This window comes from Colletes gigas, unplaced genomic scaffold, assembly GCF_013123115.1.
Source record: "Colletes gigas isolate AHSC1104 unplaced genomic scaffold, ASM1312311v1 Colletes_gigas_Sc00025, whole genome shotgun sequence".
NCBI classification, from domain to species: Eukaryota; Metazoa; Arthropoda; class Insecta; order Hymenoptera; family Colletidae; genus Colletes; species Colletes gigas.
This window is the reverse complement of record NW_025106654.1, coordinates 2,685,782-2,700,010: the sequence shown is the minus strand read 5'-3', so window position 1 is coordinate 2,700,010 and position 14,229 is coordinate 2,685,782. Positions and strand designations below refer to the sequence as shown.

At 37.1% G+C, this 14,229-nt stretch overlaps 1 protein-coding gene across 1 annotated transcript in view; it reads left to right on the top strand.

The window, feature by feature from the left end:
- The window catches only part of LOC122401539 (potassium channel subfamily T member 2), a 133,711-nt gene that overhangs the window by 100,107 nt on the left and 19,375 nt on the right, over positions 1–14,229 (top strand). Inside the window, exon 8 of the mRNA XM_043403740.1 lies at positions 11,335–11,518. Coding sequence (XP_043259675.1) covers positions 11,335–11,518 — 184 coding nt within the window. The remainder of the gene's footprint in view (positions 1–11,334; positions 11,519–14,229) is intronic.

Genomic DNA, 14,229 nt, shown 5'->3' with positions numbered 1-14,229 from the left:
CTGTTTTTATATAGTACTTACACGTGAAAGAATCATGAGTAAAGAAAGACCTCTACAGAATATAAGAGAGAATTTTCCATGAATTCCATGAATCATGTAAAACAAAAAATTAATCAGTTATAAAGGGAAAGGTTACGAAATGTGCAAGTATTGCGAGTAGTCCTGAATTAATTCGCGTGATCGATTTGTCATACTCAGCCTTGCCAACGAAACGTACAACTGGCGATGAAATGTCAGATCGAAGCATACGAAATATCGTTGGCAAACACTTCGATGTTTACCCGCATAATTTTTATTTATCAATGCATCTCAATGCATGTAAAAAATGCTGCATTAAATAAGAGTTTACAACAGCCAGACAAGAATCGTTTTCTAAAGAAATTGATAGAGAACTTGGAATACTTGATCATTTGGAACTTCGCAAAGACTCTTAGCCAACGAAACATAATCTCTCTATATAAGACACGTTAGTGATTTCACAACATTAAAAGATTTATTATAGTTTAATAACCATCATGGTTTCAAAGTGCTGAAAGTGTACAATTGATGCTTTTAAACATAATATACGGGACAGAAATAAATATCTACCAACTCTCTGTGCAAATAGTGGTTCCGTGGATCCCAGGATAAGAACCATTCCATGTAATCGCGATACGTGACGTTTGTTACAACACCTCTCCATTTAATAATTTATATATTTTCCAGCCGCGTAGCAACGCCAGGGATTACGAATTAAAATTCTGTCGACGTGTCGGTCAACTTTTCCAGAGCCCTTATTTTCCCCCGTTATTCGAGTTTACACAAAGCGCGCATTGCGTTGCTTGCATACAAGTCGTATTACATTATTCGAATAACGAGGAAAGTTTACCTGAGCAGACGTTTCCATTTACGAATCCGGCCAGCTGCCGGATCCCGCTTAGCCGGTGAAAACTTAATAAAACGGTCCTTCTTCAGCGCCACAGCGCCGCACGCGTGGCCTATTATCCAAATTAAATTTCCGCTATTCGTATCAAGTGTTCTCTGGTCCATTGTTAACTGCTCCTCGTCCTCGTTGGACCACAGACGAGGTATACGAGTAGACCTTACACCTTATGGACTTTCGTAGTCCAATCTGACTGCCATACCGTTCTGAAGACTCGGGGGTAGAACGTCAAACAAATTTTAAAGGTGCAGTAATTTTTCAGCGAAATTAAAATATTTCAAATACTTCCAAAAAAATTATTTTTAGTTGGAGGGATCAATTACAATCATTTTTGGTGAATAGATATACCCCCGAAATCTTGGCCATTTTCGAGAAAAAAATTCATTACCGAAAATTTCATGTCTGACCATACATTGATACGTTTCCCTGAAATTTCATGCGTATGTTTAAAACATCATAACTTCTGAACAGATTGGACGAATTCAATGTTTGAAAATGCAAACGACGCGTATTTTGATGAAGAATATGTAGAAATTTTAATAATGTTGGAAAAGTTGTTCCTTGACCCCGTAAAGTGAGAAAAACTCCATAAAAATGATCCAATTTTCAAACAGCCATAACTCCTATAATAGTGAATATATTTCGATGAAACTTTTTTCTGAAGTAGAGCTCGTGGGCACCTACAGAAAAGTATTAGACAACTTTTCTGTAGGGCGTCAAACAAAATTACTAAAAATCGACAGGGGGTAGGTGCCTTTTTTCGGCGAAAAAGAAATTTTCAAATTGTTCTAAAAAAATTATGGTTAGTTCCGGGGGTCAATTACAATCATTTTTGGTGAATAGACATACTCCCGAAATCCTACCCACTTTCTAGAAAAAAATTGAAGAAGGTGTGAAATTTTTCGACAAAATTAAAATATTTCAAATCGTTCAAAAAAAATTATTTTTGGTTGCAGGAGTCAATTATAATCATTTTTAGTCGATAGACATACCACCGAAATCTTACCGACTTTCTAGAAAAAAATTCGAAAACGTGTGAAACTTTTTCGCGAAAAAAAAAAATTCCAAATCGTTTTGGAAAAATTATTCTCGGTTGCGGGGTTCAATTAGAATCATTTTTGGTGAATAGATATACCCCCGATATTCTATTAGTGGATCTATCGATCAGGGTCAAAGAACTAGTAAACGCTGCTTCGCATGAAAATGCTTGAGGAATCAATCCGTTTGTAGAACCCGGAATGTAAACTAGTCTCGTACCATTGCTAAAGGCTTTCGCTAGTGTCATGTGTTTCAGCTACAATTATGATTTAATGATAACGGCGAAGTCAATTGTGAACAGAGACGGAACGTTCGCCTGCATCGTTTCCCGCTCTGCTTCCTCTTGGATAATAGTTTAATCAGATTGATGTTATCGTCGAGCAGCGTGGCCTAGAAACTATGACATTCGCGAGTAGATAAAGTTGTACGTCTATATTTCAACTTTGCTTCGTTTAAAATCGAAATGTTCGGTTTACGATCCGGAAAATGCGAATTATACGCGACGCGTATCTCCTCTCGTTTTGTCGTTTTCACGAACCGCGTTTACAGCATGCATAAATGAAGGAATAATCAAAATTTCCTCCGTCTTGACCTTGGTGATTCTTTTAACATATCGGTCGACCCAAATAAGCGAAGTCGTCTTTGAAACTGAGACGAAGGCAAACAATCGAACAGTGAACACGGTCGAACGACTGGAAATGCTAAAAATGGACTTGGAAAGCACCAATTGGATAAATTATGTGTTTACTGCTTTATTGTTTGAACGTTTCTATACGTGGAACGAAGTTTGCATCTATGTCACTGGTGGAGCCTAGTCGCGGAACCGCGTACAAACGATATTTGCTCGTCTTCAAAGTGCAATGAGCGTCACTTTTCATGCGCTCCAAGTTTCAAGGTGCTGAGCACTGTACAATGCTCGATACAATGTACATTCATTGATACGAGGAATGACCAGCTCGACTCTATTATCCGCGACGATGAATTGTCAATTAAATAGGTGTAAATTCAAGGTGGTCGTTGAAAGATTTGTGAAACGACTATTGTGCTACTATCGTAATCGAATGAAAGTACAAGGAAAATTACAAATACAATTAATTATGTGAAAAGTGAAAAATTAACTGCAATTTCTACAAACGTCAGATGTTCCTTAATTATCTTCATTGTTTCTGGTATTTTTAAATTTGACGTCCAACAAAAATAGCTCGAGTAACCTTCAGATAATAGAAATTAATTCTTCGTCTATAACATGACGTACGACGAATGACATACGTAAGGCGAATGACGTACAAACTTCGAAAGATCACATTTAAGACTCTTCGTTGTCGACCACGTTATTTCGATCTTTTGCCAACTGAATTATTATTTATTCAAGCAGCTCGATTAGTTCTGGTAGCAAATCAAATTTTCGGAAAAGGCGGCTATTAAAAACATGGTCTTGGCATTCATGAATAGTGGAACACGAATTTTTTGTGAGAAAGAGATTGGAAAACCTATGGCTAGATAGAAGAAGTGTATCAAAGTCAATAGCGATTACTGTGATTGATACAAATTACTACGAAACTATAGTTTCCGACGCAAAAATGGCTGACAAATATATCTTTATTAGTCCGCTGGTTTTCATTTATTTTATTGTTCATTCGGCTATCCTCGATCAGACATTTGACGGAGATCGTAAAAATATTATTCAGACAACGTTGTCCAACACGCATGTTTTACGAGTTTCAATTTGTCTATAGCACGATAGATACAACAAAAATAATAGTTATACATCTTAAATACGCATTCCTTTTTTTATCTTCGTTCTACTTAGTGTACATTTTGGGGCAATTATTTACTAAATACATTAAGTTACAATATACTCTTCTCGTAGAATTTAATCGCTGCTCCATTTGTAAAAACGAGGAGTCATATTTTGGGTACCGTTTATTTGAAATAAACCATGTAATATTTATTCGAACTATATAGCCGAATCCTGGTTGTTGAACGTTCCCAGAAATTGAGTTTTTTCAGGGATCGATGCTTATGCGACGAGGTTCCGTTTGCTTATTAAAATCCAAACATCCCGCCATACGTTGGTTGAATTCATAAAAGTAAACGCGCGTTTTGGCCCGTTGGAAAACGCACGGGATGCCGGAATTATTAATCCAATTTTCTGCGGAATTGCTCCTCGAGCATGACATTCTCAATGGTCCGTACAAATGTCGCTTTCTTTGAACTCCCTTAACGACGCACTTTAAAAACTCCCGTGGCCTTTCGGGAACCGGGACAGAGAACTTTCGTTAACGACGAAACGCTCGTCCGGTGGCCCGTAAGACGTGCACCAACGTCAACCCCTCCCCTCACACCTTCGTATTGTTCTTGTTCTTGGCGAAGATTCGTCCGTGTTCCGTCCAAACCTACGCAATATCGGCACGAATATTACGATCTTGCGAACCGGGAAAGGGCGAATCATGCCTGATTGACCTAGATCGCAATGTGGGACAGACGTTAATAAGTAATCGTGGCGGTTCGTGCAGATGGATTGGTATCACCATCGATCGTCGTGATTCATTATTTACGGTGTAGTTCTAGAATGGCGTACTTGTGAGTTTCGCCCTTGCCGTCGTTGCGCTCGACGCGACACGGGCTCAGGAACGATCTTCAAATTATTCTGGAGTCGTTCCTCGCGCGTCGTGCAACGATTTTCCACGTGGTTGTCCGGTATATTAACACGTTGACTGCCACATCAAAACCGTACAATTACGAGACCAAAACTTGGATTTTAAGTAACTGTAAACTGCATAACTTAAAATTTGTCTTCGGTACTTATTTTCGTAACCACGTTAAACTTCGTCCTATATAAATTTATTTAACATTTCAATTTCAATTTCAGAATAAATTGTTTTAATTCCATAGTGGGAAGGTCTTGTCACCCATATATGGGTAACGTGGCAGTCAAAGTGTTAATCCTCCGGGGGATGAGGTTAGCTTTCGAAATTCTTGGACGGATTCGACCGTGCAGGAGTCGGGCCTTGGTGGAAATTGTCGATCGACTTAAGGAGTCTTTCTACTTTGTGGGATTAAAAAAATCGAATTTTTTTTTGCTTTGTCTTTTAGTATGTAGTCTCGAAAATATATCTACCAAATATTAAATTGAAATTCGGAAAACTAACGAAGTTATAGCCTGCTGAAATGTACCATGCGCAGGGATATATAACTGGACGTAAAACTTTAAGTTGCCTTTCTACTTTGTGGGATTAAAATCGAATTTTTTTTTGCTTTGTCTTTTAGTATGTAGTCTCGAAAATATATCTACCAAATATTAAATTGAAATTCGGAAAACTAACGAAGTTATAGCCTGCTGAAATGTACCGCGCGTAGGTATAACAACTGGACGTGAAACTTTGAAGCTGTTTTAGAAAACTATTCAAGATATCAACAGGAAATTTATACAGTATAATTGCGATATCTGCAATACTTTTTCTTTTATTAACAATAAGGCAGCCGAATATATGAAAATATTCAGTATTTTTTCGTAAAATAGCTACTATTTTGCCATTTTTTGTTTTTTTGAAAAGATCCTAGTTCGTGCTGTAACCACACTCATCTATATTAAGAATATCGTTGGTTTTTGGATTTCGGATAACTTGTTCGCAAGATATCACATACGCAGTCGGGCGCCGTTCCTAAAAACTGTTGTTTGTTGATCAACAAAAACAGCGTAATCAATAGACATTATGCGTTGCAAAAATTCGTAAATATAGCTAAATATATAGTAAATGTATCTACAAAACACGGAATTAATCGCTCTTTAATAGCCAGCAAAAAAAAAATCACTAAGAAGCGAGCAAAATTCAGAAATCGAAGGAATTCGAATACATTGGTTATATTAAACAGTATGATCTTTATCTAGTTCATTTATTTGAGATTTACTATTTACTATCATTTAAAGATTTTACTAATTTTACATTAATTAAAAACTGGTGTTCTCGAAATAGCGTATCTAATCCTATTTGTTTCCGAAAGCAGTCCCGTAGCTTATATATCGCCAAGTTTCTCGCGATACGAGCTTTACGCGGACACTCAGACAGAAGGAATCCTTTGGAGTGATAAAGCGAAAGCAGTAAAGATGTAGTAAAATGTAAACATCGAGTAAAGCAATGAAACGCCACGGTACCGTTACAAAATGAAACGAGGCAATAATTTAAATCCAAGGGACGCTTGATTCGACTATAAAAAGAATCCTGTACAACGGTGCAAATATTTACCGTTAACGAATAAAAATTTACAGAAGGGAATCTGAACGTAACATTTAATTAATTCGAGGACAACATCGTAATCGAACTGTTTTAAACCCAGACAATTTTCTCCAATGTCTGCGTTGTTTGTTGGCTGATTTTTATTATATTGGTCCTGTAAAGGTTATTAGAAAACTAATTTATTCGAGGAAGTTTATTCGTTTAGCCGTTTATTCCCGCTGTTAAGCAGCAGGCGACATTCAATGAGCAAAATTTATTATCTTCCGGTTCAGTTATTGCGACGGACTAGACGTTATCTATTTCACTGTCACCGAGAAACTCGCTCGACGTTCGCTTTACGAATGGCTTGTCGTACTTACAAAATGTATAGTTACGCGGACGCTTTGTTACAGCGACTACTTGTGGAGTTTACAGGAAACGGAGTTACTACATCCGTTTTCTTGAAGATAAATAGAATAAGATTAGAGGGTAGAGAATTATTGTCTAAATTTCAGCACTCGGGGAATAGTCGAATGAATGTTATAATGTTACGATACTGTTGAGGTACAAGGACTCGATGTAGAAAAGGCCAGTCGAGATGCATGTATTCATCGATTCGTGAAAACGATGAAAACACGGTATCAAAAACAACCGAAAGTAATCAGGTCGGAAGTATGTAAACGATAGCTTGCAAGGTTATTTAAAAAAAGAGGGGCTACAGAATGTAAAAACAGATGAAACGGCACGGTGCATGATCCTAGATGCAAATATGGAGAAAAAATACTGGACTGAGGCAGTAAATACCGGCAACTGCTTGCAAAGCAGGTTACCGACGAAAGCGACCGGCAAAACACCATATGAATTATGGTATTCGAGATTGTCAGATGTCGGAAACATAAATACATTCGGTTGTAACGCGTGTGTACGTGTTCCGATAGAGCGGAGAAAGAAGCTGGACGATAAGGCTGAAAAATTCATGTTCGTCGGCCAGTCGAAAGAATTACAGCCGTTTCGGTAACTGGACGTTGAAACGAATCGAATTGAAATTATCCACGACATCATTTTTCTAGATAAAGGGAACGAAGTTAAATTAACTTGTACGGAATGCAACGAGGTCGCATTTTCCGATATGAAAATCCAGGAGAACAATCCAGGAAATACGGAAAGATAATAGACCCGAGGAAGATTCCAGCACGGACGAAGATGTTCCTTTTCACGGAGCAATTAATTTCACGCAACGATTTCCAAATAAACATAGAAGACAGCATAAATTATAACAGTGGTTATGTTTATTGGTTAGAGGATGAGAAGTCCTTTAAAATGAGACTTGTTTCAAATCGATAACGTAATTAGTTCCGGAGATATAGAGGTTCGAAGCGTTTGTTTACGTTTCATTGTTTACGTCGCGAGGTCAATGAACTTTAACTACGGCCTTGTCAAGGTCGTCGACGCGTCAGACGGAGATAGAGATAATCGAATTAAAAAATTATCCTTTCATATAAATTACGATATCTCCAAAACGGAAAATCGGATCGCCAAAAATCAAAAACCATTTTAAAAAGGAAGGTTTACCGTTTTTAATGATGGCTCAGTTATAGAGAAACCCCTAGTAGTTTCGGAACTGCACGCGTGCAAAGGTTTAGTACTTTCGATATGCGTTATTTGTCTGTTTATGAAAATATTCCAATCTGTAAGTAAATGATTCGAATAGTTTCATTCGTAACAATTCTATTAAATGTTTTCGACGTTACTGATGATGATTTTTTAATGGAATTTCGTTTGCTTTGATAGTCTGTCGGCCCTTATTTAACAGGACTAATACGATTTCAATTAAGCCGGTTAAATGAACTGTCGAAATTTGGATATACATTCGACGAGAGCTAATCGGCTTTGCGGAGCTGAACTGGACATAAAATTACGATCGATAGAAAATCGAACAGTGGTTTTGTATTCCAACTTATTGGAGCAACGACAACTTGGAGTTGCAAGAAACTTCAAGTAATATTTCCCTCTTTCTAAGAAAGTTTCTCGTGTTTCTCGAACTTGAACAAAGAGAATTGTTCTTTACTAAGTTGACATCTTTTTCTACCATTGCTATTGTGTAATAGTATCTTATGCACAGTGTATCTCATGTGTAACAAATATTCCTATAACTTAATTTCAGGTATAATTAAAATGCCAACTGTGTCATCCTGTTGCTCATTTTATTTCATTCTGTTCATAGAAGTTGTACTTCAGTTTCCCTTGTACCTCACAATATGTAAACACTCGTTATTTAAGGTCTTCACGAAATTTTCATGCATAATCTTAAAATGTTAGATCGAAATTGTACGATAATACACTCGTAATTTAAGTTCTTTAGACGATGATAGGATGGCGAAACGATTAAGCGCCAAGAGCATGATAAAAAAAGTTAATTGAAATTCCAGCGTTAAAACGTAAAATGGCGAGCATATTTCTCGTAAAATTTGTCGGATTTTTCAGCATTTCACCGGTGCAATAAGTAAGAGAAATATCATTCCTTGACGAATTAAGAAAGCACGAACCTAAGCGGTTTGCTTAATCCTCTTGAAGCTTCCTTTTTAATAATATGGTCAGCTTCAGAATTTTCAATTTTAATTTGTTTACTTTCCTTCGTGGTACGATCTATACAAAATACGACGCTGAAAAACAACGAAGCAGGCAGCGTGTCGCAGAACGAAATTGCATCGTGAAATAAAAATGGTGTTACAACGATCTTAAATCTACATTGCCAATTCACTGTTTCGTTCGCCTCTCTTTATTTTTTGACACGTCGTACAACGTGTTTCTCTTTCGGCCTTTCAAAGCTGAAATATTGTCGTGGCGCAACAAAAGCCTCTCTTTTTCAATTCTTTGCCCAAAAGACAGGAACTTCAAAGTTGTTCTGCCTTCCACTTGTACAGAGTGTTTCGTCAAGTATGTGCATGATATCGAGAAGAAACACAGCGCGCAAAAGTAATAAATATTTGCAACCATGCGAACGAAACAAACAAATCGGCAGGCGAGCAAAAATTCTAAAAATGTCTCATCAAACATGGAACAGCAATATCAAATAGGGAAAATATTTACGTCAACTTCTTTATTACTTTCGTGTACCGAATTCGTTCCAGAATTTATGTCCACATTTTCAAAGCAAAATGTAAAGGGCATCGTTTCGTGAATGTAAATCAAAGGCCATCTTTTGCTGACCAAAATTGAAATTGGACTGACGGTGAATAATGGTGAAACATAATCTGTCGATACCATTCTCCGGATTGCAGTGAAAATGCACATCAAATCGCAGTAAATTCGTATTTATATAGAGCGTCCCAAAAAGACGACACATCGTATCTTAATTATATTTTCTGTTTTAGCATTTTGCTCTTTGTAATGGAATAAGGTGGTAAAAAATTGTTCTATGAAGACTTGCGAGGGATCAAAACGTCATAAATGATACGAAGGTCTAGCCTCCAACGATCAATAATAAATTGCTCGGAAAAGAACTGAGACGCTATTTTTATTCACACCTAGATTTGAACTAAGGCGACTATAGACTTACTTCAACGAAGGACATACATACGTATATATGGACATTTTCCATTGTTTTCAAGTGCCAAACGAATCTCTGAAATATTTTCCACGCATTGCAGGACACCCTGTGCATCACGTATGCCAAACACGTGGCTCGATCAATTATCGTTCGCTCTGAGCATTAATTTTATAATAACGTAATACGTTAATAATGTTAGTATATCGTATACGCTGCATTTCACACGTAACATTTATTCAATTTATTTTTTCCATTAGTGTCGTCGATAACGGAGCATTAAATATTTTGACAAACACGATAGCGAATTTAAAATACCAGAAATATTCCTGAACTCAGAACTACACTGATATTTCGACTCTTTTGCCGCGAGTGCCGACGCAGTCAAACAAAACGAAAAGCGTCTAATTAAAAAGCAATATTGCTGGCTCCCTTACTATTCAACGTGTTTTTCACTTTGCTCACAAACGAATACGGTTCAAATCAACGTTTGGAAAAATATGAGAACTACGAGAATCATGCTTCGAACACGTTTATTGGAATTTTTATTTTATCAGGGAAATTGAGGCCTTCGTTTACGGTGACACCATACTTCGAGTTTTGAAAAAGTTTTCATATTTTCGAGGTTTCCAAGTTTTCATATTTTCATATCGAGTTTTTTATATTTTCTTACATTTCAACCGTTTAGAGATAACACTTATAACCTCCCATTCTTCTTGTTAGACTTTTTTTAAGTTCCTACGGTCTTATTCATCCTATAAATTTTCTGTAGGATTTGGGTACAGTGTTGTGGGGGTGTAAAACGTTCGAGCAATCGTATAGCGAGTATTCATGCCTTATGCATAAGATCAATCTCTCGATAGGATGTAAAAATTCTGCGACAGTCCCTCATTTTATCGGCACTTGGTACTAAATTATTTTGCAATAAATTTAAATATTTACACCGATAATATCCGCCTCCTCCGTCTAGCTTGTTCTTTTCTCGTTGTATATAAAAACGTTTCAACGGTTGAAAAAGTATATTCGTAACGGTGAGTGGAATTGTTCCCTCGCACTATCTCGCGCAACTAAAGACTCTCGTAGAGGAAACCTCCAATTATCATAAATTCGTGCCAAGTACTCTCGAATGGGTCGTCCAAACGTTATTTGAACCGCGGAGGATCGTTCGAATCCGAAAATATCGCAAAGGAAAATTAAGATACGACCGCGATGACGAAATCGTACGGCAAAAGGAAGGGGAAAAAGGAACTAGGAACAGAGATATAGGACTAAATATCGAAAGAAAAATGAGGTTACATGCATAATGGAAGCACGTCGTTTATGGATGTTGTTCATTAGAGTTGCTCTTCCGGTAGGTCCTCCACCTTGCCTCGAATCCTTTGCACTCGTCGTTCCTGCGAGATGAAAGGGTCTCGAAACGCGTCCCTAGATACTCGAGGATGCGGCTAATTGTACGATCGGCTTCGATGATTGCGTCAGGAGGACGCATTCAGCGACAAACTTAAATTACTACTGTACATACACCCCTCCACGATGATTTTAATAACCCTGGGAACCGTAATTACGCGGGATACGATCTGAAATGGCACTTTTCAATCTGGTGTTTTCAGCGTATGCGGGATCCAACACTTTCAGAGAGCGGGGCACAGGCATTTGAATCTGTTTCAAAGCACGTACTACGTGGTGGTCACGTTTTCCACGGTCGGTTACGGGGACTTTGTACCTGACATTTGGCCTTCGCAGCTTTACATGGTCATCATGATCTGCGTTGCTCTCATCGTTCTGCCTACACAGGTACGTACAGATCCTCCGTCGAATCCTCCTTTACACATTCTTTAACCGAGAATTTTTCAAGTATCGTTTCACCTTTCGTTCAGTAAACATTGCTCAGTATCTAAGTTATATATTTATGTATGTATTAATAGTAAGATTTTGTCAAAAATAAAAATTTTGCTGGGATCGTGAGAGAGCCCAGTGCGCCATTCCAGAGTTAATCTTAATCCTATGAAGTTGCGACTTCGTGCCACACATCCAGTTTAAGTGGCATTTCTTCCTGAAAGCTTTAAGTCGTAAATCTCTAAAATCGGTTTTTTTCCATGTAAGACGCTGAGCTTGGTTACTCTACCGTGAAATAATTGCGAATAAAACGATATTGGAATATTTTTTTAATATTCGATTATTACGCCCTCGAACTACGCGGTTGAAAGAATTTCAGTGAATTGTTGCAGAATATTTTATTCGTTCGAAATATGCGGAGATCGTGTCAAACTTGAAAGACCACGGTGTGACAGTTCAGGGTTAAGTCGAAAATAGATCATGCGTCGATCGTCGCTGCCAGATTTACTATACATATACGTCTATCTAGCTTATTTTTGCTCGGCAGATTACGGATCGAATATGGAAAATCCATGCATTCGTGCGAAAAATATGCGCTTATGCAAAACATATGCAAAACACGCGGAATGAAAACTATAGTTTTAGAATTCTCGAATGGACGAACAGATTTCTGTACAGGTCCATGACTTTAATTATTTTCTGAAGGAATATGCATAAATATACACGGTGAAATATATCACACTATATCTGATGATAATACTATTCTTGAATTTTAATTCTTTAACCAATGAATGAACTGAAAGTCGGCTCTAAGTCGATAAAAAAAATATTTACTTTCGAATCGAACAGTTACTTATTTTCGCCGAGATAATGAAAATAAATCTACCACCCTATAGAAGTGCCCTATACAGGGTGTTCGACCACCTCTAGCAAAAATTTTAATGAGCGATAGTAGAGGCCAAAATAAGACGAAAATCAAGAATACTAATTTGTTGATGGAAGCTTCGTTAAAAAGTTATTAACAATTAAATTCAAAAATTTCAAATCGTTCTGGAAAAATTATTTTCGGTTGCGGGGGTCAACTACAATCATTTTTGGTGAGTACACATACCTCCGAAATCCTATCTACTTTTGAGAAAAAAAATCGAGTAGGTGCTGAAATTTTTCGGTGAAAAAAAATTTTTCAAATCGTTCTAAAAAAATTATTTTCGGTTGCGGGGATCAATTACAATCATTTTTTATCATTACACATACCTCCGAAATTGTACGCACTTTCGAGAAAAAAATTCCTTACTGAAAATCCAATTAGGTGCCTAAATTTTTCAACGGAGAAAAAAAATTGCAAATCGTTGTGGAAAAATTATTTTCGGTTGCGGGGGTCAATTACAATCAGTTTTTGTCATTAGACATACCCACGAAATCCTGCCCACTTTCGAGAAAAAAAATAGAGAAGGTGTGAAATTATTCGAGAAAATTAAAAAATTGCAAATCGTTGTGGAAAAATTATTTTCGGTTGTAGGGTTCGAATTACAGTCATTTTTGGTGAATAGACATACCCCCGAAATCTTGCGCATTTTCGAGAAAAAAATTCAGTAAGGGCGGCACTTTAAACGTTAATAACTTTTTAACGAAGCTTCCATCAACAAATTGGTATTCTTGATTTTCGTCTTATTTTGACCTCTACTATCGCTCATTAAAAGTTTTGCTAGAGGTGGCCGAACACCCTGTATAAGCATTTGTTATTTTATTTTTATGCATATGCATTCATTCAGCTATTGTCTATAGTAAACAAAGCTTTGGTTTCTTTTTGCGAAAATATCAATGGCCGTCGGTTCTTTTGACTCGGCGTTAACGCTATACTGATTTAACGATCCTTTTTACGATATTTAACTGGTTGCTGCGCTATAAGGAACCGCATAAAGGCAGGAAGTATTCGACATTTATTTCTTGCTATTCACAGCTCAAAGAATATTCATCATTCCTAGAATTACTGATCGTATAAAACTTTTATCTCATACTTCAAATGTTTTGGGCGTAACGATCTCATGTTTCTCGGTAATCGTATAAATAAAATCGATCCTGTCTCGTCTATTGTTTCACAGAATACCTTGCAATAAAAAGAATGTAACGCTAAATGTGTTTTATATCATTCTGTTGCTCTAAACAGATAAATTGTACAGCGAAAAATAAATTAAACAGCTCTTGACATCGAATACAAATTAATTCCATTAAATAGTATTGCTCGTAACGACGTTACACAAGGTGATGAAGGAGAAAATATTTGTTAAGTATAAATTTAACATCGCTTTGACAGCACCCAGACAGAAACGAAACATTCTTTTCCCTTAGCGTGGGTGGAAAATATTGTATTCCTGAATTGTCATCAATTATTTTCTTTAATTTCATTTAATCTCCGTTCCATCTCCCGATTTAAAAACGAATTTCGCCGTGAATTTGTCAAGTTTCGATCAAATCCGGCGGTAGAACGCGAACCAAAGTTCCCCCGTGGGGGTAATTAATTAGTACACGCCAGTGACAAACGAATAATTAAATCGACTCACTGCGAAATCTAACTAAAATATGTATGCTTCCCTACTTGTTGCCCGAGGTCATTGACTAATGACGGGGAATCGAGCCAAAGGCCAAATGTCGAACTCCAATGGAGATTC